At 59.0% G+C, this 25,116-nt stretch overlaps 1 protein-coding gene across 4 annotated transcripts; it reads left to right on the top strand.

The window, feature by feature from the left end:
* Positions 1 to 399: 399 nt before the first annotated feature.
* On the top strand, positions 400 to 24,901 carry TMEM201 (transmembrane protein 201). 4 transcript variants are annotated; one of them, XM_041771815.1, is made up of 11 exons: positions 400 to 620; positions 6,887 to 7,007; positions 7,272 to 7,466; positions 8,726 to 8,902; positions 10,219 to 10,568; positions 11,178 to 11,381; positions 16,616 to 16,845; positions 19,822 to 19,893; positions 20,476 to 20,775; positions 21,587 to 21,695; positions 22,784 to 24,901. In XM_041771815.1, exons 1-11 carry the CDS (start codon positions 508 to 510, stop codon positions 23,007 to 23,009), a joined length of 2,097 nt encoding a protein of 698 aa, XP_041627749.1. In that variant the 5' UTR covers positions 400 to 507; the 3' UTR covers positions 23,010 to 24,901. The 4 variants fall into 4 exon arrangements, 3 of the variants coding, with proteins under 3 accessions (XP_041627749.1, XP_041627750.1, XP_041627752.1); XM_041771816.1 differs by having other exon boundaries at positions 401 to 620; positions 21,587 to 21,724; positions 22,784 to 23,013; XR_005990348.1 differs by lacking the exon at positions 22,784 to 24,901 and adding an exon at positions 21,167 to 21,513 and having other exon boundaries at positions 402 to 620; positions 21,587 to 21,665.
* Positions 24,902 to 25,116: the final 215 nt, after the last annotated feature.

Here is a 25,116-nt window from a genome sequence, read left to right on the forward strand (position 1 = left end):
GAGTGGATTCAAAGAGCAGCTTGCAGCAAAACAGCTGTTTGTGCACCGGCTGGCCTTGGCCGGGCGTCGGGGTACAGGACCAGCGGGAGAAACGGCGACCCAGAGTCCGTGGCCCGAGGCGCTAAGGGTGGCGGACTTCGCGGGAGGCGCGGAAGAGGGCGGGCCCGGGCCGGAGCCGCCTCCCGCCTCCCGCCTCCCGCCTCCCACCTCCCACCTCCCGCCGCGGGGGGGCGCGCGCGGCCTGGCGCCGCAGCTTCCGCCGGCGCCCCGCCCCCCGAGCTCGCCCCGGGCCCCGATTGGCTGCGCGGCGGGAGCGCGCCGAGTCAGGGGGCGGGCCCGCGCCGGCTACAAAGCGGCGAAGGTCACGGCGCGAGCAGGCGCGCGCCGCCGCCCCGCGTCCCGCCTGCGGCCCTGGGCCCCCAGCCCCGCCGCCCCCGCCCCGCCGCCGCCGCCCCCCGCCCGCCGCCCGCCGCCCGCCGCCGCCTGCCTGCCCCCGCGCGCGCAGCCATGGAGGGAGTGAGCGCGCTGCTGGCCCGCTGCCCCACGGCCGGCCTGGCCGGCGGCCTGGGGGTCACGGCGTGCGCCGCGGCCGGCGTGCTGCTCTACCGGATCGCGCGGAGGTGAGTGCGCGCGGCCCACGCGCCCGGCCCGCCGCCCGCCGGCCTCCCTCCGCGGCCGCACGGCGCCTCCCTGCCCGCGAGGCCGCGGCGTGGCGGCGAGGGCCCAGCCTGTGCGCCCACGCGCCGCCCCCGAGGGCCCGGCCGGGGAGCGGGCGCGGCGGGCGCAGGAATGCGGGGCGGGCGAGCGCGGCCGGCGCGTGGGTCACAAACTTCCTCCCCCACGGAGACTGCAGGGCCGCCCCCCGCCGCCCCGGCACCCCGCGGGAGGGCCGCGAGCCCGGGCTGCGCTCCTGCCCGCCGTCAGCCCCGCTCCGCGCCTCGGGCACCGTCGGGGGGCTGGCACTCGCTGGCACTCCCGGGTCTGCACACGCCGTCCCAGGGGCGCAGAGCCACGACCCCAGCTCCCCCCAGAGAAGGAAGCCGAGGGACAAAAGAGCTGAGAACGCTGTTGAACTCGGAGAGCCACCGTGTGCACTGCCGCGGCCGGCCCCGGAGCCTGCATTCCTACCCGCGGCTGTGCCGCCTCCAGGAGCAGGGAAACCTAATGTTCTTAAGTGGGCTGGGGTTCCCGCTGCTGCTTGGCGGCTTCGGTGGCTGCCCCAGCGCTGACGGGGCTCAAGCGTCAGGTGACCCCTGTTCAGAGCCTGCACCTCTGGGGGGCCTCTGTGGCCGGGGATGAAAGCTGAGTGGCCTCTGGCTTCAGCAGGGCCTCAGGGGCAGCCCAGCTGCTTCTGCATCTGATCCAGCCTCTCCGAGGACAGGGGGAAAAGGGTTGTGAGAACATTCTGGGGGCCACATGGGTGGCTTTATAGTTTCAGCAAGGGACCCGGCAAAGCTCCAACATGAGATGGAAGAAGAGAAGGAACTTGCCTGCAGTACCCCCCTGCAGCGACCGGCAGAGCTGGGGTTTGAACCTGGGCAGTCTGGTGGTTCTTCCTTAACCGCCACTACATATTGCTGCTCACCCAGGGGAGAAAGAAGTGAGGGCCACTGAGTCACAGGCTTCCTGGAGGAGGGAGGGGGGGAGGAGCATCGGTGGTGTCTGCAGGGTGAGCCAGACTGGCAGGCTTGAGGAGGGGGTGGCCTCCCAAGAGAGGATTGAAGGAGCTCTCAGCGCTCGGGGTCCCTGACACCCCCACGTCTCCCACTGTCCCAGTTCCTGCCCAATTTCTGGAAGCTGGAGGGCCTTCCAGGACCAGCTGGTTCAAAGCGGTCACTTTATACATGAGGGAACTGAAGGGCAGGAGCACATGGCAGTTTGCTCTGGTTCCCAGAGTGTGTGGACAGCAGTGGGGGAGTCCAGGGCCCAGCTTGTCTCCTGTGACACCCCTGCCTCCCAGTTACACCAAGGATCAGAGCCGGGGCCAGGCTTCCATTGAGTGTAGTACGGCTGAATTTGGACTGGGTTTGCTCACCGTGCCTCAAGCTCCTCTGTCTTTAGCTGTGGCTGCTCTCAGGGATCCTGTTTTCCCCTCCTGGACTACTGGCCACCACTTTGCCTCTCCCAGAGATAGGAATCTGGAGACTTGGTGCATTGTTGGGCAGGCTGGTCCGAGAGGAGCCAGGAGAGTCCCTGGAAGGCCATTAACACTCCAGCAGCACGACACCAGAGTCATGGTGTGGCATGGGGGCCCCTTGGTTGGGCTGAGAAGGACCAGACTTTTCCCAGGAGGCTCTGAAATTTTCAAAAAGCACTCGCTTTTATCTGGCCATCATAAATTGGCCACTGTCATGATTCAGAAGCAAGACCAGCCCTGCAGAGACTGAGCCCATCTCCTTCCACCAGGGCAAACACCCGGACAGTGAGGAACAGTGGCTTTGGCTCCACCATGGGTCTTGAGTGACCCTTGGGAAGATGTGTGAGGAGAGTTGTTTCTGGAAGGCGGCGTGGCCAGGTAGGATGTTTGTGGGCTCAGCACAGAGCTGGCAGAGACATATATAGAGCAAAGATTGGCCTGAGGCCACTTCTCTGAAGGCTGCAGCCCTCCCAGAGCCTCGGTTTTGACCAGATCGTTAGTAACTCAGTGCTGATGACCTGCGTAAGCACCTGCACGCCGCCACCTTGAGAAACCCATTCTCCAGGTGAGGGGACCAGGACCTGGAGGGTTGGGCTCTTGCCCTCCTCTTGCCTCTGTTAAATAGCAGATCCACCCTAGCTCCTCAGCTCCTAACCAAGCCGCACAGTCTGGGTCCTCGCGGAGCATGCACAGGAGGCCACCACTGTCAGCCTGGGGTGGGAGCTGAGTTACACTTCCCTGGGCTAGCTTGCCCTGCCTCCAGGTGGTCGTGATGGCTGCCTGTGCCTCCCCCACCCCAGATGCCCAGCTCCAGACTGCTGCTCAGCACCAGGATCTGTCTTTGGCCAGCACATCCCTGCTGAGGGCCTCGGGCCTCCTGTAGCACCATGAGTGTTTATTGAATTATCTACTTCTTGGGGTTTGGAGACAGAGAGGAGCAGTCTTCCCGCGTTAAGTAGCAGAGCCTCATCCTGGTGTCCAGAATCCTTCTGGCCACCTCTGGCCACACTCCCCTGGTCCTGCGCACTTGCCAAGGGGCCACCATGCCCTGGATGCATGCTGGGTGTACCCACCCCACCCCCGGCCCAGCCGTCCCGCCTGTATGAACACCAGCAAACCCATTCTGTAGGGTAATAGCAAATGCTGTGCTTGTTGGCCTATCCTGTGACATCTGTCACTAGCTGCCCTGTGAAGTTGTCATTCTCCTCATGTCCAGGTCAAAGTGGAGAGCCTTGCTCATTTCCTGTCTCCCTGTGAGCTTAGCATGTGCTCAGTACACATGGGTTGTACTGAGGTGAAGGAGGGCAGTCTGCCATCCCCAGGCCAGAGAGGTGGATTTGGGGGCTCTCTATCTTGGTGTTGGCAGGACTGCCCTGAGGATGGGCGGGAGGCCTGGAGGTACCAGGTTGCTTTTTGGTGCTGCTGGTCCTATGGCCCCGGAGACACCTACTCCAATTCTCCTGGCTGGATAGGACAACATATGTTGTCCACAGGGCATAGAGGAACAAATGAGCCACATGGGGGTCCAGCAAGGCCCCCCTCACCTGTGAGGCTGTCGGGGGCTGTCCTCCTGGGGCCCTGCTAAGGCTAACCTCCTAATTCCTGAGGGAACCAACCGGACTCTCACGGAGATAGTCTCCCAGATTTCACCTGGAGTCCTCAGCTGTGTGCCAGGCCCTTCTGAGGGCCTGGCAGAAACATGGCCACAACAGTCTTCCCCAGACTCTGAGCCCGCTTAGGGACAAAGCACCATCCGTATGTCTCCTCCATGTGGCACAGTGCCAGGCTCAGGGCAGGTGCTAAGGACCTAGAGTTGCATCCCTTAGAGTGGTGGGCCCACTCCTAGATGTCCCCACCCCCATCGTAGGAAAGTCGAGGCACAAACTTTGTTTTAACTAAGTGTCCATCAGGGCTGATAGGGTGATACCATTGTTGAGGTCATGTGTCCATCTTTCTTTCCCCAGTGTGTATGTTTAGGGCTTGTGGACAGGTGGGACCAGAGCATGTAGCTACTCCTTGCTTCTCCCCAGGAGCCTAGCCTGTTCCTAGATGCTTCAGACCTCCTCAGGCTGCCTCTGGCTCCAGCAGAGCCCAAGAGTTAAGCATGCAGGTAGCAGAAACTGGGTGAACCCTTCCAGATCCTCCTGTCCGCCCACCTCTTGGGGCCCAACCTTCCTCCCTAAGGTGACCTGGCCAGGGCCCATCTCCCTGTTGCCTGTGGGACAGGGACGTGCTGTCTTACCACCTCAGACTTTGTCCAGTCCTCAGAGTAGTTTGTCCTAGAGCCTCACTGGGATGCATTTGTTGGCTTGGGGAGAAGTGGTTTGGAGGTTGTATGAGGACCTAGCAGGGGGGAGGGAGGCTTTTCCTGAGCAAGAGCAGGACTAGCGCTAAGCTGGCTCAGAATAGACCCTAACACTCCTATGTCAGGCCTGATACAGGTGGAGTTGGAGGTGGAGGTGGGTGCAGCCCTGGGAGGGGCAGCGCTGAGTGGGGAGCTCGAGTGCTCCCTGGGCCTTTTCAGGACAGGCCACATAGGAGCTATGAGGGAGGCCTCAGTGGCGGGTGGTCCCCCCACCTTGGGCAGGGATTTCCAAATCCTGCCCAGGAGCCAAAGTGGCTGGTTGCCCTGACGGCCCCAGGGACTAGAGCTAATCCCCCACCTCCCCTTCCTGCCACCCACTTCCAAGCCAGGTTCATTTCCTGAGCAGCAGAGCTGGAGGCTCAGAGTGGAAATGATGGCTTCCTGGGGCAGGAGGGGCTTCGGGGACTCCCCGGGACTGAAGCCACAGGTCCTGCTCAGCCGCGTGGGTCCCCGGGCCGCCGCCTTTATCTCCTGCCTGGCTCGTTCTTTATGCCGAGGCTGCCAGCTCCTCTGCTTGGCTTCTCTCCATAGGCCAGGTGTGGCTTGCGGGGGTGAGGGGACCCATGGTGAGGATGAAGGGCCCCCGCGTCAGGTGAGAGAGATTTCTCAGCCTGCATCGTCACTCACTGGGATGTGCCCCTGCGCTGTCACAGAGATGCCTGCAAAGCAGGTGCAGACTGACAAAGGGAAAGCCAAGTGCCAGCCTCTCGGTGGAACGGGTTTCCACACCTCTTGCCTTGCCTGGCGCTGCCTTCAACCACTCTTTACGTGGAGCCCAGTGAAGCTGTCCAAGTGCCTCACGCCAGCCACCTGCCAGGCTCAGCACTTTCCTAAATGCCCTGGTTTGATCCTCTTAGTGGCCTCCTTTTAGGGCAAGGATTATCATTATCCCCATTATCCCCCAAAGCAGCGGAGGTTCCAGGAGGTAGATGACATTCCCCAGAGGCCATACCACACAACCATGATCTCAGGGCTGTGCTGCCGTTTCTAGGCCTTGTTCTGGCCTCTTGCTGTTGACAAGATGTGGTGGTCCCTTATCTATCATGAGGGCTTTGACCTGAGCAGGGGCAAGGAGTATGCTGCTGTGGCTGCTAGGGGCGATACAGGGTGCCCTCATGTACCCTGGGTCCTTCCTTGCATGTCTGCCTCTCTCCCTCACCCCTTCCCAGGCTCATTACCATTTATTAGGCATTTAGGCCAGCATTGTTACGTACTTTCCACTCTTGGCATGCTCTTGTCCCCAGTTGTCAGGGTGTAAGATTGAAGCCTGCCCATGGTCGATGGGGGGGCAGTGGAGGGGCTAGCTCAGGAGGTAGCTGCGGTATCAGGACGGTGGCAGGCCCAGGGACAGGAGAGTGATGGAGCTGGCCCTTGGCATTGCAGAGCACCTTTATGTGTCTCATGTTGTTGGATCGAAGTAACACGGAACGCAGCTTCTGTGATGGCTCACACTCTGCCAGGGCAGGCCAGGAAGCTCGAGGTCATGCTGCCCTGTGGACAGCACACATGAGTGTGCTACAGCAGGGGCCCAGGCAGTGCCCCAGAGCTGGAGGTTGCCTCTGAGGGAGGACAGGAGCTGTGAGGCCAGGACCCCAGGGCTCAGGCAGCTGCTACCCACTGCCTACATTGTTTCTAGGTCCCTGGACTGGAGGAGTTTGTTGGGCAGTTGCTGTACTCCCCCCACTCCACCTCACAGCCAGTGAGGTGGGTGGAGGGGCCCAGAGCACAGATCCCCCAGTGTCTGGGCCAGGATTACCCTACAGACCCCACCTGTCACCACATATGTGGCCAACAAGGGCCACTGTGGATTGCCTGCCCTGTCCCCTCCAGCAGGGACTATTGGCTCCAGCCTGAGCAGCTGTCTCTTGTCTCCACCCCTCAGTCTCCTTGGCTTCGCTCTCTTGGGGTTTTCATCTATGGAGCACAGGAGGCTCCTGCCATCTGGAAACTCCCCAAAGGACACTCTTCATATAGCCCAGGACAAGCCCAAAGTCTGTGAGCCTTGGGTGGGTGGTCCTAGAACCTGGGCACTGTCGACCCTATGGCTTGGCTTGCCCTGGCTCCTATAACCCATTCCCCCATCCTCCCACTCCACCCCTGCCTAAGCCCCAGGACACCAGGTGTAGGGGTGGGGGGGCACAAGCAGGGCAGGCTTTGCCTGGAGGCCTGTGGAGAAGCTCAGCTCAGCCCAGCCTCGGCCTCCTTGCTGGTCTGACTGGTAAGCGATCAACATGCAGCCAAGCCCATCCTGGCCCAATCATTTCCTCCAGTCCGCCATGTCTCCAGCTCTGGGTCTCCCATCCTACTTCCTGTGCTCTTTCTCTGGTCCCCTAGTACAGGTGGCAGATCCCTTCTGTTTGACTCTACTCTGTCCTCATCCACAGGATGAAGCCGACACACACCATCGTGAACTGCTGGTTCTGCAACCAGGACACAGTCGTGCCCTATGGGAATCGTAACTGCTGGGACTGTCCCCACTGCGAGCAGTACAACGGCTTCCAGGAGGTGCGGGCCTGTCTGGGGCTGGCGGGCACCCCCTCCTCTGACTAAGAGGAAACAGGCCCAGGGAGCTGAGGTGGTTTGGCCAGTGTCACACCACTACAAGTAGCAGATCAGGGTTCAAACCCAGATCTTTCTAGCTCTGAAGACACTTCCCTGGAGTGTTGCTAGATGGGGGCCTGACCTGGCAGGGAGGCTCTCCTGCTTGGGCGGGGGGGGGGGGGGGGGACTTCCCCCACCAACTCCGGTCCCTTTCCCCCCCACTCCCAGAATGGCGACTACAACAAGCCGATCCCTGCCCAGTACATGGAGCACCTGAACCACGTGGTGAGCAGCACGCCTGGCCCCCGTGCCCCCACGCAGCCCCAGCAGTGGGTGAGCAGCCAGGTGCTGCTGTGCCGGAGGTGTAGCCACCACCAGACCACCAAAATCAAGCAGCTGGCTGCCTTTGCACCACGTGACGAGGTGAGGTGGGCACAGCAAGGGGCTGGGTGCATTAGAGCAGCTGTGAGGAGGGGCGGAGAGGGCCCCCTCCTCATCCCGGGCCGCGCGAGCCCCACATTCCGGGCGTGTGATTTCTTCCACCTATGTTGGAACATGCTTCTTGCCCTCCCTCCTGTCTCGTGGTTGCTGCTGTTAGGGCTCCCAAGTGCAGAAACAACCTGGAAACCCCAGTGCCTGCAGGGGGTTTGGCCCTGTGCAGGGGGAGGTAGGATCCTTGGGCTCCCACTCAGGCTCTCCTGGACCCATCTTGTCTATGTCCAAGTCAGTCTTGTCCACTGGCTGGGCAGGCAGTTGCTCTGGAGTTGTCAGAAGACACTCCCAGCTTCTGGAAAAGGAGCCTGGTGTTAGGAGCTCGCTCCTGCCTTGGAGCCCAGCCGCCTGGTTAGCTAGTACATCCTGCCTGCCTGCCCCCTGCCAGGCCTCGCCTAAGTCTGGGGGTTCCCCAAGCAACAGGAGAAGAGTCCACCTGGGGCCCAGAGACTCTGGCTTTCCCACAGTCCTGTGGGCAGGGAGGAATATAGTGGGAGTCCTGGCTGGGCAAGGGAGACTTGCATAAAGAAGGGAAGACATGTGCAGTTTGGCAACCAGAGCAGCTGTGCTGGCATATTCGGCCCAGTAAGAGATCAAACTGAACACTCGTGGCTGCCACAGATTGAAATGTTTGGCTCCTCCAGCAATGAGGAAGGAGAAGTGTATTGCTCCCTCCCTGGAGAGAGGAGAGATGGAGACTTGAATCTTTTGAGCTATTCTAAAGCCCAAAGGACCCTTCAGCTCCCTGTAAAGCCTTTGTCTCTAGTGTTTTCTGGACCCTTGGTCTTGAGGAAAAGGGGCAGGCCCTGTCTCTGGGCTGTTCTGTCTACATCTAAGTAGCGTGAGGCTAGAGCCCTTTCTCCTATGACTCACATGCCTTCCTGGAGCCTTGGAGCCCAGGAGTGAAGCCTGAAGCAGGGGCCGTGTCCTGAGCTCCTGGCCTCCAGGTGCATCCTATGTGGCAGCAGAACCTGGCAGAGAGGTTCCTGTCACCCATGGGCCCCTACCATGTGCCAGCCAGCCCTACCCTCGGTAGCCCACATCACCACAGGCAGCAGGGCATTAGTCCAAGCAGGGACACCTTGCTCGTGGTCACCCCACTTGCCAGAGAACTCAGATCTGACCTGCTCTCCAGGGGCAGCCCCGGTTGCCAAGGACCCTGAGCCTCTGTCGCCCCCACTCCCGTGCAGGGCAGGTACGACGAGGAGATCGAGGTATACCGGCATCACCTGGAGCAGATGTACAAGCTGTGCCGGCCATGTCAGGCGGCCGTCGAGCACTACCTCAAGCACCAGAACCGACAGCTGCGCGCTCTGCTGCTCAGCCAGCAGTTCAGGCGCCGGGAGGCCGACCAGACCCGCACGCAGGTTGGAGCGAGGCACCCCGCAGGGCATTCGGGGAGTTACAGCCTTAAGTCTGAGATAGAGGGCGGAGCCTCTGTGGATGGAGGGCAGCTCTGCCGAGCTGGGATCCTTTCCCCAGGGGGAGTAGCCTTCTCTGGGGGGCCCCATTCCCACCCTGTCCCCAGGCCCCTTGGGGTCATCAACCTTAGTAGGTGTCCCAAGAAGAGCAACTGGGTCTCATGATACACCTGTGTTTGTGCTCTTGAGTGGGAGGGGGAGGTCTATGAGGGCCCTGCTGGACCTGGGCACTACCCCAATACTGGCATGCATTCCCCACAGCACCCTACATGGCAGGTACGCCCTTTGGCTCTATGACTCCCATGCACAGTTGGAAGTCAAACTTGGGGGTTCCATAGCTGGCTGAGGGACACACACCAGGATTTGAACACAGGACTATCTGGCTAAAATTATTTTTAGTTATTATCACTGTGCTAAGTGGATGGAATGTCCTGGTTTAAAAACTCTGATATAATAGTGGAATTAGAAGTAAAACCATCCACCCTAGAGGCATTCCTGCCTGTCCCGTGGGGTGCCCAGATGTGTTCTCTGTCCGGTTGGTGTGTGGTTTCCAGTCTGCACCCAGGCCTCTGACCACAAGACCACAACCCTGGCCTGCACACCCACTTCTGCGCAGCAGGAAGCCAGAAGTGCTGACCTTTGGCTTTCCTCCTCACCACTATGTTCCTAGACCAAACAACTTATTGCTGTGTTTAACTTCTTTTTGGCCTAAGTTATCTCTGTGTTTATTATAATGCCAATTCATAGTAGAAACTTTGAGAACTTCACAAAATGATTGAAAAACTTAATAGGAAAAACAGGTCACCATAATACCATAAGGGTTTTTCTAAAGAACGGAGCAGAACTGTAGCCTACCCAGCATAGTGACTTTCACAGTAGGTGAAGGCCAAGAAAGGATACAGATCAGTGGAACACAGCAGTAAACCTAGAAACAAAGCTGGGAGTACATGAGAATTTAAGACCGAGTAAGACTCCATCTCTGACCATTAGGAACCAGATGGGAATGTTTTATTTTTTTTATTTTTTATTTATTTATTTTTAAATTTTAAGTGGGGCTTGAGCTCAGGACCCTGAGCCCAAAACCTGAGCTGAGATCAGGAGTCAGACACTTAATGGACTGAGCCACCCAGGCATGCCTGAAACCAGGTAGATTCTTCTGCACGGTCTGGCAAGGTCTCCTTGCCAGACCTCTGCAGAGTGCGCACCAAGAATGATTGTCGGTGGCTCTGGCCACCTTGCTCACCAGTTTCTCTCTCCTGCAGAGCTTCTCATCCGCGGTAAAGGCCCCAGTCCAGGTCATCATGCTGCGTGCCCTCGCCTTCCTGGCCTGCACCTTCCTGCTGACCGTTGCGCTCTATGGCACCAGCAACCCTTTTGCCCCAGAGGCCACTCTGCCCCCAGCCCTGCCACCCGGTGGTAATGGCTCAGCCACACCTGACAACAGCACTGGCCCTGGGGCTGAGGGCTGGCAGCAGCTGCTGGGCCTGCTGCCCGAGCATGCGGCAGAGAAGCTACGTGAGGCTTGGGCTTTTGGGCAGAGCCACCAGATGGGCGTCGTGGCATTGGGCCTGCTCACCTGCCTGCTGGCCATGCTTCTGGCTGGCCGCCTCAGGTGCGTGGGGATCCAGGCAGGGCAGGACTTGGTGGGAGGAGTTGAAGCCAAGAGGCTGTGCTGGGCGTGCAGTGGTGGGTAAAGCTCCATGATATAGCTGGAGCACGACATGGTTCCTCTTCTCCAGTGGCTGGGAGCCTGGGGGGCAAGAAGAAAGCAAGAGCCTGCCCAAGGGAGTGGTGGCACTCAGAGCTGGCCAGCCACCTCCTCTGTACTTAGGCCAAATGGGGCATGCCTCTCCCCCCATCTGACTCCTCATCTGCAGAGTTGGGGTGGTAATGACCTCCTACCTCTCTGGTTGTTGGATGACCAGTGGGCTCCCCCGCCATGCACTTTGGAGACCCTGTGCTGGATGCTATCCACATCACCTCAGCAGCTCTGAGGGGAGGGTCCTTCACCCAGGTTTATAGTCCGGACTCCTGAGGCCCATTCAGAGTCACACAGCATGTGGATGTTGGGAGAGGGAATCAAAGGCCCACACTTTCCTCGACCCTGGACTCTGACCTCTGAGCAGGGCCAGGGACAGACATAGGGGCCAAGTGGCAGGAGGGGGTGGGTTCTTACCCTGACGCCATGGGCCCTCACCACCACCCCTGCTCTGTCCCACAGGCTCCGGCGGATTGACGCCTTCTCCACCTGCCTATGGGCCCTGCTGCTGGGGCTGCACCTGACTGAGCAGTACCTACAGGCTGCCTCCCCCAGCTGGCTGGACACACTCAAGTTCAGCACCACGTCCCTGTGCTGCCTGGTGGGCTTCACAGCAGCCGTGGCCACAAGGAAGGCGACAGGCCCACGGAGGTTCCGGCCCCGAAGGTCAGAGAAGCAGCAGTGACTGTGGGGGGAGGACAGACGGACGGACAGGCCCAGAGCAGGGCCCCTCTGACTTGCGTCTTAACCTGCCTCACTCCTGCCCTTGCCCAGCCTAGAGCTCCCTGTCCTTTCTGGCACCACCAAGCCACCCTCCAAGTGTCCTCTAGCTGCCCACCACTGCCGCCATTTTTCTGGCCAAAGACCCTGTTGCTGCCTTGAGACTGGATCACAGGCGGCACCCACACAGCCTGCCTCTGACCCAGGGCCTCCAGCTGGCAGCTCCTAGAGCCCCCACCCTGGCCACACCCTTTTCATGGTTCTCACACCCGGGGGTGAGGGTCAGGTCTCTGCTGTGTGCCTCTCCTCTCACTTTGCTCCATCCCCGAGCTTCTGGCTCAGGGGCTGGTGACAGTGACTGCAGGCTGAGCCCTTGGCGCATGGCCTACTCGGGCTGCTTGGCATGGGCAGGTGCGGCTGAGCAGGGGCCAGAACAGAGCCCCCCCACCTTGTCCTCACATCACTTCTCTGCTCTATCCTTTTAGTCCTGACGGTAGCCCAGCCAACCCTCACAGAGCAGGGAACCAGAAGGACACAGGGCTGCCCCTAAGAGCTTCCCGAGACCCACTGTCCCCCAGCCTCCTTCCCCAGGAATGGAGAATGCAATTCTTGGGTCCAGACTGGGCCTGACCATGAGTGTGGCATGAGACTCTTGAGGTGGACAGTAGAGAATCCTGTTTCTGTGGCCAGCAAGTGTCTTCTTAGCAGCCAGGTCATTGGGGAATCTGAGCAGTCTTTACTTTATCCGTCTATTTTTCGGGCACTGCTGTGGGCTAGGACAGAACTAGGGCACCCTCAAGCTGCTCCCTGTTCTGAGACATGCCTGGCTCTGCCCTAAAAGGGCAGGGCCCTATCGTATTGGCTGAGCCGTCCGCTCATCCTTGGAGGGGCTAGGGTGCAGGCGTCGCCAGCAAAGGCTGGCAGTAGAGGCCCGAGTACTCTTGGCCTGTGCCCTTACTCCCATGCCTGGGAGTTCCTCCACTCAACCCCCATACGATGCCTGGGGAAAGTTTTCACTGCGTGTGGATAGCACAGGGCGAGGGCCCAAGAGCGACACTCAGGACACCAGCTCATTTGTCACCTTGTCCTCATTTGTCACCACTACCCTCCTGGCTCCTGGAGCCCCTGATGGAGGCTGCCGAGGCTTCCTGCTTTCCAGTTCTCTGTGGGGTAGCTTTTGCTTCTGTGGGTCAGGTGGGAGGGGAGGGACAGAGTCACCGCTCCCAGGAGAGGCACACCTGCCTCTCACTAGCTGATCCTAGCCGGGCCCGTGCTCTTTCCAGCCTCAGTTTACCATCTGTGAAATGAGAGGTGGACCTTTCTCCAGGACCTCTGAGTGCTCACCTTGGTGTGGACACCCTGTGGAGACAGAAGTGCCAGCCCAGTGGGAGGACAGCCCCAGGCTGTTTCCTTCCTGAATTGTGCACCCTGATGACTCCCTCTGGGGCCAGTATGCCCTGCCACTCATCACTCTGAGCATGAGTCCCCCTCCAGATGCGATCCCAAGGGTCCCAACCACTCCGCTTTACACGTTGAAGCAGGAGAAGGCAAAGCAGATACCATGCACATGAGGGTCACAGCAGCTGCCAGAGCCTGAGGGGCAGGAGGGAGAGCACCCGGGGCAGGCCCTTCATGGAGCCTGGGCCCCACCGTCACAGGTCCTTACGTTGATGGGGTCCTAAGAAGCCACCCCGCACCACTCACCATATTGTGCAGCAGCCTGTGCCCCACCCTGGCCCCTGGGTGGGTCCAGAGCTGCCCCTGTACCAGTGTAGCCTCAGTTGTGTGGCCTCAGTCAAGGCCCCTCCTGGCTGGGCTCTACTTGTTCTCTGTGGAGGGTGAGGTACAAGGTGACTGACGAGCGGGGAGCATGCTGAACCGGGAGCAGGCCCTGCTGGCCTGGCCGAGGTGAGGGAGGAGATGGCCCCCCTTCTACCTCGTCACCCCCAGGCAGCCCGCCCAAGGGGAGGGGCGGCGGCAGGTACCAGGCTGAGAGCCAGTGGTCTGTTAGCTGTGCATGCCCTTGTATATGGAATCTCCCATTCTCAAGGAAACTGACAGTGTGATGCTAATTACTGCCTTTCTTGGCGTTGAGTAGAAGCAGGACATCTGTGTGTATGTGTGTATTTAAGTTAAATTATTTATAATAACCGTAACCAGTTCTCTTGCTGGCCAGGAGCCCCTGCCGAGCAGATGTCTTTCCTGCCCTCTAGTGGGGAGGGAAAGACACCCTCATGAGATGAGCCTCATCGGAGCAAGGCTTCCTGGGCTTTTTAGAGTTGTGTGTGACTTTTTAAAATGACCTGTCTGTCCTTTAAAGTTCGTTATTTGGAGCATATTCTAGCACCTTCTGATGTTTACTGGCAACCGCTGAGGAAGTGCTGGCACCACTGGGACCGTGGCTTATTAACTGGAAACGTGTTGCCCTACTGGGGACCTCTGTCCCCTCCACTGGGGACAACTGTCAGAGCACCTGGGGTCGGGGTGACCATCTCCAAGACCTGAGGGAGGCTGTCTTCTCTCTCCGAATTTGGGGTCCCCATCATGGGCTGAGCAGCCACCTGGACGCACCCGCCCCGGGAGGAGCCTGTGTCCCTTCTGTCCGTGACCGTGGCCAAGTGTCCCAACCTCTCTGGTTGTGTAGTAGAACTGCGGAGGATCGGCCGGTGACTCTCTCTGCTGTAACCATAACTCCTGGCCATAGATGTTGTGTTTTTCGTGCTGTATTTTCAATAAATGCCTCCGGGGCTCTGCTTTTACCGGTGGGCATCAGGTACCATGTCTTTTTTGTTTGTTCTTTCACGTTCCTTCAGAGGCTTCTGTGGCAGGGGCAGGGGATTTCGGGGTACAGGCATGCCCACAGGAGTCAGGTCTGGGTGCTGGCAGCATGGCCGCCAAACGCTTGGGGCCCAGCTGCCCTCACATGTCCTGCTGGGTCATATTTTCCCCCGTCTCAATAAACTGCTGCTTAAAATGTAGTCCTTTCTCTCCTTCCGTTCCTGTCTGGGACTGGGATTGGGTCGAAAAGACTGGACAGCCCCCTTAGTGTCAGATGGGATACAGTACAACCGCCTGACCCATCCCAGAACCTGTTTATCCCAGTGGATGTACAGACTTGGGTTATGGGCTGAGTGCTTCTCTGAGATGGTGTTTGAGGGTGCAGGGTGGTCTGGGGGGAACCCTTGCCAAAGGAAGTGTAGATACTTTGGAGCTCTCTGGAGCCTGGTAGAGGTTCCCAGGGACCGTCTGCTGCAGAGCCATGATGAGAGCTCACTTGGCCCTTTACAAGTATCTGCTAGTTGACTGATGTCACTGCATGTCACAGCAAGAGGGGTCAGACCAAAGAGCTGTCTCCTCAGTGCCAGTGTTCTTAGGGAATCAGATTGGGAACAGCTCTGTGCCAGATGGCTGAGAGACTCAAGTTTTAAGCACTAGGGTGGCCCCAGGTATGGGCAGGATCTGGGAAAAAGGGAAGAGCTGGAAAGACCCTGGAAGCTGCTTCTGGGCACAGCTGACCGCCTCTGAGCTGCGCAGCCTGGCATGGAGCCTCTCCCCTCACTTGCTGGTTACTGGGGGTGGGCCATGGGCTCTGCAGCAGGGGTGGGCACAGAAAGCCTGCTCAGAATCCTGCTGCCATCTGCTGGACAGGCCCAAGCGTGCCTTGCCCCCAGTGGGTCCTCTAGGAGGTTCAGGCCCAGCAGGGGACAGAGCTTCCTTCACACATGATCAGAGCCAACTGGCCAGAGGTCCCAGTGTGCGTCCCCTGCCCCTGCTGTGAGTTCGGTGGCCCCCCACCTCACCTTTCCCCACAGTAGTAGCGCCATTCTGCCAGATGGTATCACACACAGTTCTACAGTGACAACCTGTGTGGAGACAGAAAATCGACCTGTATGGAGACAACCTTCCTCAGGTGTCTGGGGGGCAAGGAGGTGGGTGTCAGGCTTGGGCAGAACAAGTTGGCACATGGAGTGCGGCCTCGTCCAGCCTGGAGTTGGCCAGACCCACCTCCTGGCGATTGGTTTGAGGAGTTCCTGCCACGATTTCCCCATGCCCCCAAAACCCAAGGCCCCGCCTTTGGTTCTGACATCCAGGTAGCCTCCTGGCACTTTGGAAGGCCCTCGGAGGAGGGCAGCGGTGGACATTACACTCGCCTCATAGAACTTGTTTAAAAGGAGGGATAGGAGTGAAAATAGTAGGGCAGTCAGCGGAGTGTAGTTTAGCTAGCAGTGCCCTGAGTATTTGTTCACGGTGGGTGCAGGGTGGGTCCCTTAGCAGGCCCCCGGCTCTGCTGCAGGGCCTGAGCCAGCCTGCCCCTCCGTCGGCACATTGTCCATGGCCCCAATTGTCCCTTGGGACTGAGGTAAGGCTGGACCTCCCCCAGCTCCGTCCAGACGGCGGACTAATGTATTAACTGCCTCTGCCCCTTCCCTCCTTCTGTAATCGGTTGCCTTAATCAGAAGCATGGTTGACAATCTGGCTTGGGGCCACCAGGTCCTGTTGTGTGATTTGTCCCATTCTCGAGTTAAAGAGACACTGTCACCTTCCGTCTTTGGGGCAGACCTTGCAATGGTTTACCTGTCTTTTCCAAGCTTGAGTTGTTAGGCTTGTGTCCCGCAAGAGCCTCTTCCCCGGGGAGTCCAAAGCCTGGCCACTTCCCCCTCAGCTCTGCAAGGGGCTTTAGAGGAGTGTCCGAGACCAGGGAGCAGCAACAGGATTCCTGGAGCCCTGCCCTGTGGAGCAGGGGGCTCCCCGAGCACAGCCGCCCTGTCCAGAGGCTCTGGGCACGGAGCACAGAGTGGCAAGGCCTTCGTTGAGCACCTGGCACGGGGTTGAGCATTTTTACTTCAAGGCAAAGGGTTGGCGTGAGGTTGGCAAGGGCGACAGTGTCACTTTAATACCGAGACCAGTAGTGGAACTAGTTTGCTGTGAAAGCTGAGGGGGATCGGAGGGGGCATGCAGGGAGGGGTGGGTCACGCTGGCACCTCCCAGCCACCCGCTCCTAATGGCGTGAATGCGGTTGGACTGCTTTTCTGCTTCAACTAACGCACGCCTCCCTGGGACCCCGACTCCGGCCCCACCTGGCACCAGGGGAGAGGGGACGGGATCTGTGTGGAGGCCACCTCCAGAGCCTCCCGGGGCTGACCCTCCTCTTGTCTCCCATGCCCGACGGGCTCTTGCAGGTGTTTCCCGAGAGACTCGGCCGGCCTCTTCCCCACGAGCCCCAACCTAGCCGTGCCATGCCCAGGCGCGGGCCCTGCAGCATCTCTGTTCATCCCCAGCCCGCCTGGCTTCCTGCCACTTGCCAGCCAGCAGCTGTTTCGGTCTCCTCGACGGGCCTCGCCCTCCTCGCTGCCAGGCCGTCTCAGCCGGGCACTCTCCTTGGGAACCATCCCCTCTCTGACTCGAGCAGGTAGGAGGTGCTCAGCCCAGGCAGGGTGAGCTGGGCTGGGCAGGTAGACGCTGACTGAGTGTGGGGTGGGATGTGGGTGAGAGCTCCTGCTGTAGAGATGTGCGGAACTGGCCTCAAATCCTGGCGAGTCCACTCAGTAGCTAGCTGCCTTGAGCCAGGGGGCTTTATCACTCTGAGCCTGTTTCCCTCAAAGACAATAAGGCTAGGGGGCCCCTGGGGGACTAATTTGGTTGGGCATCTGACTTCAGCTTAAGTCATGATCTCAGAGACCTAGGTTCGAGCCCTGCATCAGGCTTTCTGCTCAATGAAGAGTCTGCTTCTCCCTCTCCCTCTGCCAATTCCCCTGCTTGTGCTTGATCTCTCTCTGTCTCTCTCTCAAATAAATAAATCAAATCTTAAAAAAAAAAAAAGAAAAGAAAAGAAAATGAGGCTAGTAGCAGAACCTGCCTGTGGGTGTTTGTGTCAGATGAGGTGATGATACCTTCAAAGCATCTTCTAGAAGGGCAGCTGGCACCTTGCGGGCACTCAGACATCCACGCATATTGGGCATCCTCTTTTACCACCCCTCTTGCTGTCATTATTACTGCCATTGTTTTGAGGCCTTGGGGGCTGGAAAATTTGCCCCACTTCTTGACCGCTTGCTGCACATGGGCCCTGGCACAAGAGATTTTGTTTTATCCTTCCCCTTCTCCAGCAGAATCTTCCTGGGAGGTCAGTTATAAATTAAATCCAGTTTTTCCTCTTCAGAGCATGGCAAACACTCTGTGATGGCCCTCAGCGCTTGGGGAAGCCACCTGGGCGGACTAGGCTGCATCCTCCTTGGGATGTGTCCTAGGGACTGGCTCCTGGGGGGCGCAGGTTTGGGAGCAGGACGTCATGAGGCAGGATCCCAGCCTCCAAGAATGTGGACGGTGTCTTGGTTAATCTGGGCTTGGTAACCTGCAGTCAGAGTCCTGGATTCCTGTTTCGGCCCCTCAGCAGCTCTGCCTGTTTGGGGACTCCAGCTCTAGTCACATGCCCTCTGAACTTCAGTCACACACACCCCCCCGCCCCAAGCTTGGAGCTGGGCTTTGTACCCAGTCATCTGGCTCCTGAGCTCAGGCATCCTGCAGCCCTGGTGTGTGCAGGCCTGTGTCCTCCTGGGTAGAGGGTGGGTCACACCACAAGAGGGCAGGTCACACAGTGGGTAGGGTTCAGGGCCTTCAGAGTAGGATAGAAGGTGTGACTGCCCCAAGTACAGACACCTGGATGCCAGATGGTTCTGTGTAACCAGCAGTGTAACCAGCACCCTCCTCCGGGAATGGTCATTCAGTGGAGTTGATGAGGCCTCTTTGGGCTCTTTGTGAGCAGCCCTTGGCGGGAGAGGGGAGACCCTGAAATTCCCTGAGTGTGGGAACCTGGGAGGCCTAGGGCTTGGGCCCTTCCCCCTAGAGTATTCTTAGAGCTGTGTCCATCCAGCTTCCAGGTAGGGGTGGGGCTGGTTGGGCCCGAGGTAGGGACAGCTCATTTCAAGTCCTGCCAGAGCCTTCTGATGGCCGTGTTGGGGAGAGCCAGGGCAAATGCAGGGTTGAAAAACTGAGCCCCAGGCCAAGCAGGCCCCCAGCCCAAGACCCTGGGAGGATCTAGAACCAGAGGCTGTGCCTCAGGGCTGAGGTGGGCATGATATCAGAGAAGCTTCTAGAACAGGGCCTTTAGCAAACATGACTGAAGTTATTATAATGGGATAGGAATGCTGGTAACAGCAGCAATTGGAGGCCTAGCTCCTCCAAGGTGACTAAAGGCCATTTTGCTTATACCCCGAGTTGACAGTAGGATGATTTTCCTTTACCCTCTTAGCAGAGATATCCCTCTCTGTTCCCTGTGGGTCTTGAGGAAAACTTGGGGAGAGAGTTGGCTGCCTGTTGAGGGCACCAGGAGCCTAGCACCTGCCCAGCCAGGAGCAGCCCTGCCCTGGGCCTGACTCTCCTGGATGGCTCTCTGTGCATGCTAACCCCGGGTGGCCCGAGCTGGGGAGCTTCTATTTCAAGCCCCTCAGGAGGGGAGGGTGGCATTCTAGAGCCAGTGCAGGCCATTGAGGCAGGGCCTCACACCCATCGTGGAGGACCCGCAGCCTCCCTGTTGCCCTGTGAGGCTGGAGGTCGGGGTGGTGGGGCGTAGGCTGGTCTCAAAATGTCTGGTGACAGGTGGGATCCCAGGGTCTCCACTGCCAGGGGCATCGAGGATGAGTTTTTGCAGTTCCTTGGCTTAGGTAACCAAAAGGAGCTGGTAGTCTGGGGCTCAGGCACCAGGCCAGGTTCCCATTTCCTGTTTCTCTCTTTCTCACCCTCCTTGCCTCTGTTCCTTCCTGCTGCTGTCCTCATCCCTGCATCCCTATAGCTCATGCCCAACAAAGAGACTGCTCTCCTAGCATCCATAGAGCGGGCTCTGGAAAGGACTCTGTGCTTGGGCCATATGCCCACCCTTACCCAGACACATGGGTTGGCCGGGTCTTTGTTGCTGGGCCTTGTGAGGGAAGGGGCAGGTGGTGCGCTGTGACCAAGGGACCCTCATAGCCCCACGGGCAGTGGAGGAGCAGCCGCTCATGGCAGCACATGGTGGTTGCTGAATCTTTCCACACTCAGCTCCCACCTGAGTGTTGGGGAAACATAGGAACCTTGGGGTGGTGTCTCTGCCCTCGAGGTGTGCTTGACTGAGGAAAAGCAGCATGTTCAGTGCTCCCTGAGGTGTAGTACAGGCCAGCAGGTGCAGGTGGTGGGGAGAGGGCTGGCGTCTGTTTCTTTCTCCGTGAACTAAGCATAGGCCAGGCATATCTCAGACAGTAGTTCGGAGAGTCAGTTGAGAGCCTGTGTTTCCGTGAAGGCCTGATGTGAGTGACAAAGGTTAAATGTCAGCAGGGCAGGGACTGGACAATGGAGAGGGTGGGCAGCTGTCGTCACCATGGGCCTGATATGTCTCACCCTCCTCTTTCCTCTTCAGACTCAGGGTATCTGTTCAGCGGGAGCCGTCCGCCATCTCAGGTGTCTCGCTCTGGAGAGGTTCCTGTTTCAGGTAAGGAGAACGGGGTGGCTGCTTTTGCTGGGGACAGTATGGGCCCAAGTTTCCCGAGCATGCAGTGGCGGGGGCCGGGGGGGCGCGGACCAGCAGCGAGATTAACCATGAGCCTTAGGATCTGATGAGAGCCTTTGTTCAAGGGCCCTCAGCCCCATGCCTCCCAGCTGTGCAGCCCTGAGCAAGTGACTCACCCCTGTGCCTCAGTTTCCTCTTCTGTGAAATGGGCGTGATAGTTTCCAGGATTAGGTATAATGCCATCCCCTTCTCAATGATGACGGATGGATACACGCACTGAGGATCCCGCCATCAACAGAGCTTGGTCTAGTGGAGCTTAATTCAGTGCCCTTGGCAGACAGAGGGGACGGGGCTAAGGCTCTGTGATCCTCTGGCCTCTCTCAGCTCCTGGCAGGCTTCCCTCTGTCCCCCACCTTAGGCCGGCCTTGCCTTTCTTCTTGGGTTTCTAGAGGAAAAGTGGCAGGAGCACAGCTGCTGTAGCAAGCGTAGCTGTGACAGTAGGCAACACTCATCCTTGTTACCGTTCTTACCAGAAGTCGCCGTTTTTGTCCTCCTGCCTTCCAGATTACTTCTCTCTGCTGTCGGGATGCTGCCCCTCCTCCCCACTCCCTTCCCCAGCACCTTCCGTGGCCGGCTCCGTGGCCTCCAGCTCTGGCTCTCTGCGCCACCGCAGGCCACTCATCAGCCCGGCCCGGCTCAACCTGAAGGGGCAGAAGCTGCTGCTGTTCCCGTCACCCCCCGGGGAGGTGCCCAACACACCCAGCAGCTCAGACGAACACTCGCCCCACAATGGCAGCCTCTTCCCCCTCGAGCCGCCCCAGGTCCCACAGAGATCGCTGGCGCAGGACACGAAGCTCACTGTGGGTACGACCCTCTGATCGCCCTCCCGGGATACAAGAGAGCCCAGCCGAGTTGTGACGGTGTCTCTGGTCACGTGCAGGCAAGAGGCCACGCAGGGCCTGTCCTTGCTCTTATCCAAGCATGTACAGCCACCCTCCCAAGCTCCAGACACTCCTGGCCTGGCTTTTGGGGACCTCGGACCGTCCAAGACCTTGCCCTCTGTTGGCTGGTTTTATTTTCTTCTCTTGAAATTGACCTGGAGGGTCCTTTGTTCCTTGGGATGGATCAAAAATGCATTATACCCTGCTAGCCTGCATCTGTCTGGTCACAGATATTTTTATTTTGCTCAAATGGTGGTTGTCCTGTCAAGTATTTTTTAATTCTTAAATTTTTAACATCAACCTTTAAAATTTAGGACTTTCACATGAATGTGTGGATCTCCTGTGTCTCTTACAATGTCCGAAGATCTGGCCACAGTGGCTCTGAATACTGGCCAGACAGGTGGAAGGGCAAGTTGAGATCCCACGTCCCCGCCTCGGTCACCCCCTGCCCCACGTCTGGAAGCCTCACTTGTGGCCATCATCTGTCAGCACCTGTTGGCCGTGCAGTTTGCTGCTCCTGATCTAAAACCAGCTCCCTTCGTGGCAGCTACACAGCCGGGATATGAACGAGGACCTGGCCTTCCATTGCCCAGAGTAGGGCGAGTGGGCTGGGATGGCCAGGGCTGGCTGGCCACATCCAAGGACAGTCCTGGGATTGGAGGTAGAGCTGCCCCATGTCTGTCCCTGGGGGTGAGCTGTGGGCACCCTCTGAGACACCCCTTCTCTCTCTGCAGACATGAGGTCAGTGCCAGAAAGAGGCAGTGCCTGCAGCAGCCGCTCCATCAAGAAAGAGGACGACTCATCCCAGTCATCCACCTGTGTGGTGGACACAACCACCCAAGGGTGCGTGGAGGAGGCCACTGCCTGGAGAGGTCTGTGCTCTGATGTGGTTGAGGAGGGCACAGCGGCATGGGGGCCAAGGGTCTGCAGCCCCCATCACCTCCTGGTCTGTGTGGAACCCTGAAAGAGCGAGCTGTCCTGGGCCCTCGAGTGATGGGGGACCCAGCACCTTCTGGGTTCGACCACGACTTGGCAGACGGCATGCCCCACCCTCAGATCAGGGTCTGGATCTGCATCAGAACAGCGTCTCTGACCACAGGGAGCTATTTAAATTTAACAGAATGAGCATTTAATGCCAGTAAAAAATGTAGTTTCTTTGCTGTGCCAGCCACATCTTGAGGTCTCTGGTGCCATGTTGGGCGGTGGCTTCTCTTCCTGCATGGCCCTGGGAAGATGTGGGCCTGGAGAGCCTGGTGCACCGCGGGGCACGGAACTGCTGGGTTCCAATCCCAGCTCCTCTGCTTGCGGGCTGCAGGGCCGGATATGAGACTAGATCCTGGTTCTGTAAAGTGCCTGGCACGCAAGAGCCAGCGCCCCATGTTTTCCCTAGGAGGGCCCAAGGGACACATATGTGGGGAAGATGGATCGACGTGTACACGACAAGTCTTTTAGCAAAGAAACCTTTGAACTAACTGGAAATAGGTGCTGCCCCCAAATCCAGCCAGTCTGGGGTGCGACCCAGCAGCAGTGAGACCCAGAACACAAACCTGGAGCGGGGAGCCCCAGTCTGAAGCCTGGGCATGGTACTACTCACTGCCCTAAAGCCCCTGTTACCTGTCTGTAAAGTGGGGGACACACTCCTGGCCCTCTCACCAGGGTACAAGTACGGGACACACCCTGGCCCAGTAGCTGCCGGGTAGCATGAGCTCAGGAAATGAGGTGCCTTTGGGGGAGGCAGGACTTGACCAGGTGACCCCAGGTTCAAGGGTCTCTCTGGGCACCAGGAGAGCCCTGGGAGCAGGGCTGCAGGACCTCACAGCAGCATCTCTGGGGGGCTGGGCCGGTGATCTGCTGCACAGCAACCCTACCACCCACAGGTCCCTCTTCTGACCTTTGCCCCTTTGACTGTATCTCTCTGCTCTCTCCCGAAGGTCGTTTCAGGCCCTCCCTGGTCCGGGGCCTCCTGGCCGTGAGCTTGGCTGCCAATGTGTTCTTCACCTCCGCCTACCTGTACCAGATTCTGCGCTGACCTGTGGTCCGCAGCCTCCCAGCGCCCAGAGGGTCTCCGAGGCGCCCAGGTGCATGCTGCTTCCACCACTGCCGGCCTCAGAGCCCTCCCTGCAGGGCTGCCTCCGCCGTCCTCTCCAGGGCCTTTGACCTCGCTGGGCCCGTCCTGTGCTCGGGATCCCTCCTCCTCACCTAACAGACCGCAGGGCTGAGCCTGGTCCGTGAGGTCACTCTCCTCCCTGCCCGTCTCCTTGGCTGACATCTCTTGTGTTTGGTGCTGACCCTGATCCCGAAACCAGGGGTCCCCCAGGGGCTACAAGACCCTGGAGTCCACCCCCGACTGCCCAGCCTACCTGGCCGGCGTGCCACTACTACTGTACCTGCAGCAGGCGCTGGGCTGCCTCATGACCCTGCGCCACGGGCTAGGACCACATCTCCGTACTGTACTTCTATCCCACTACAGCCACCTCAGGTTCCCTGGGGGAGGATGGAGGGTGGTCCCCGTGTCCCTCATCCTCAGTCCTGCCCCGTGAAGAACAGACCTTGGGCAGGCCCTCTTGAGGACAGGCAGTACCTGGTCCTGCCTTGCCCTGTCCTGTCAGCTCCAGGCCCAGCCTGCCCTCTGGCTCTCCTGGTGGGCAGGCAGGTACCGGGGGTCCCCAGCCCAGGGCCCCTCAGAATTCTAGTGTAAGCACCTCCCCTCCCGCCCCCACCAGCCACCCTTCTGGCCTCTCGTGCCCCCATTTTATTACCTCCAGTGCCCTTCCCAGGCAGCAGCCCTGTGACACTGAGAACACTACCCAGAGCCCCCTACCCCATTTCCTGGCCTGTGCTTCTGGGCCCCTCCTCCACACACTGCCCACAGGGGAGGCTCCAGCCCTTGGCCTGCATTGCCCTGCGGGACAGGCCCGGGCCAGCCTGCAGGTCTCAGATGGGAGTGGACCCTGCCCCTCCCCTGCTGTGAACCTCCTCCCCTCCGTCTCATTCTGCTGTCACAGTGGGCTCAGGGTGACCTCTGTCTCAGGCCACCTCAGCTGGCTTTCCTTCCCACCCCACTGCCCTCCAGCCCTGCCACTGCCCTTCCGACTGCTACTGCACATTTGCCCCCCAACCCCTGCCTTTCTGCTGGGGTCCCGTCCTGCCCCTGAGAGGAGGAAGGACGGCCCTTGGTCTGGCAACAGGGACTCCCCCCGCCCCACTGCTGTGAGGAACGAGTGTGCGTGTGGCCATCAGAGGCCCCCCTGTCCCCATCCCCGCTGCCCCGGGGCCTCAGACACGGGTGGGCAGCCACAGTCTTGCACAATCCTGTGTCACTCGGGGAGGAATTGGCAGTCTTGGCGAATTCTGAGACTTGCTGGTGGAGAGTGGTGGTCATGAGGGCAGGAGGAAGGGTCTTTATCATTCAGGGATAAAGTTTAATTTTATTTTTCTACACATTTTTGCCAGGTAAGGCATTTTGCTGGTAAGCAGGATGCCACCAGTTCTCCCTGCCAGGGAGGTTTCGTTTTTTTAAGCCTTGGGTGCTTTTTTAGAGTTTTTTTTACCATGTGGGGAAGGAGTTGCTCTGACTTCCCCCTCTCTCCTCTTCCCCCCACTCCTGTCCTGAGAGCTGTTTCCTGCCCTGTCTCACCCCAGAACACGGGGCATGGGGAGCCAGGGGCCGCACCAGGACCCTGTGTCCAACTGCCAGAGATGATTCCAACTTGGAGGTGCTGCTTCTTGGCCCCCATTTGTATAGCGGGCATGTGTGTCAAGTTTTTTAATTTTATTTTTTGCCTAACAAAGCCAAACTCTGTTCCCGAACACCCTTCCTCTGTGGCTCTGAGGAAGCCTCAACACAGTGCCCAGCCTCCCGTCTCAGTCTGGGCCAGCTTGGTCCCTCCTGCCCAAGCCTGGAGGTTACAGCACCTCACAGGGGCAGGGGAGAGGCAGAGTGGGGAGGGGGGGCTTCCTCATGTTTTCTTTCAAACAAAAAACACAATCTTATTTTTCTTTACAAAAACAAAAAAGGAAACCAAAAAAGATACCAACCTTTGAACTATACATCTCAGGCCGTCTTGTCTTTATTCACTTGGGTGGCCCAAGCCCTGGCAGCAGGTGGGGAGAGGTCCTGGCTGCAGATGGAAATGACTTCATTTCTCCAACACAGGTTTGAGAGTGGGGTCCTGGGGCTTCCTATGCAGGTGGCAAGTGCAGCATGACCGCATCCCCAGGAGGTGAAGGGATTTGAACAGAAGACCTACTACCTGGGGCAGGC

The sequence above is a fragment of the Vulpes lagopus genome, chromosome 10 (genome assembly GCF_018345385.1).
Source record: "Vulpes lagopus strain Blue_001 chromosome 10, ASM1834538v1, whole genome shotgun sequence".
NCBI classification, from domain to species: domain Eukaryota; kingdom Metazoa; phylum Chordata; class Mammalia; order Carnivora; family Canidae; genus Vulpes; species Vulpes lagopus.

What these genes read in the sequence shown, in the direction of transcription:
- TMEM201 (XM_041771815.1), top strand. Translation starts at nt 508, where the DNA reads ATGGAGGGAGTGAGCGCGCTGCTGGCCCGCTGCCCCACGGCCGGCCTG. An exon ending in CTTCTGGCTGGCCGCCTCAG is followed by an intron (nt 10,569 to 11,177) that starts GTGCGTGGGGAT and finishes TCTGTCCCACAG; the next exon opens with GCTCCGGCGGATTGACGCCT. An exon ending in TGGAGAGGTTCCTGTTTCAG is followed by an intron (nt 19,894 to 20,475) that starts GTAAGGAGAACG and finishes CCTGCCTTCCAG; the next exon opens with ATTACTTCTCTCTGCTGTCG.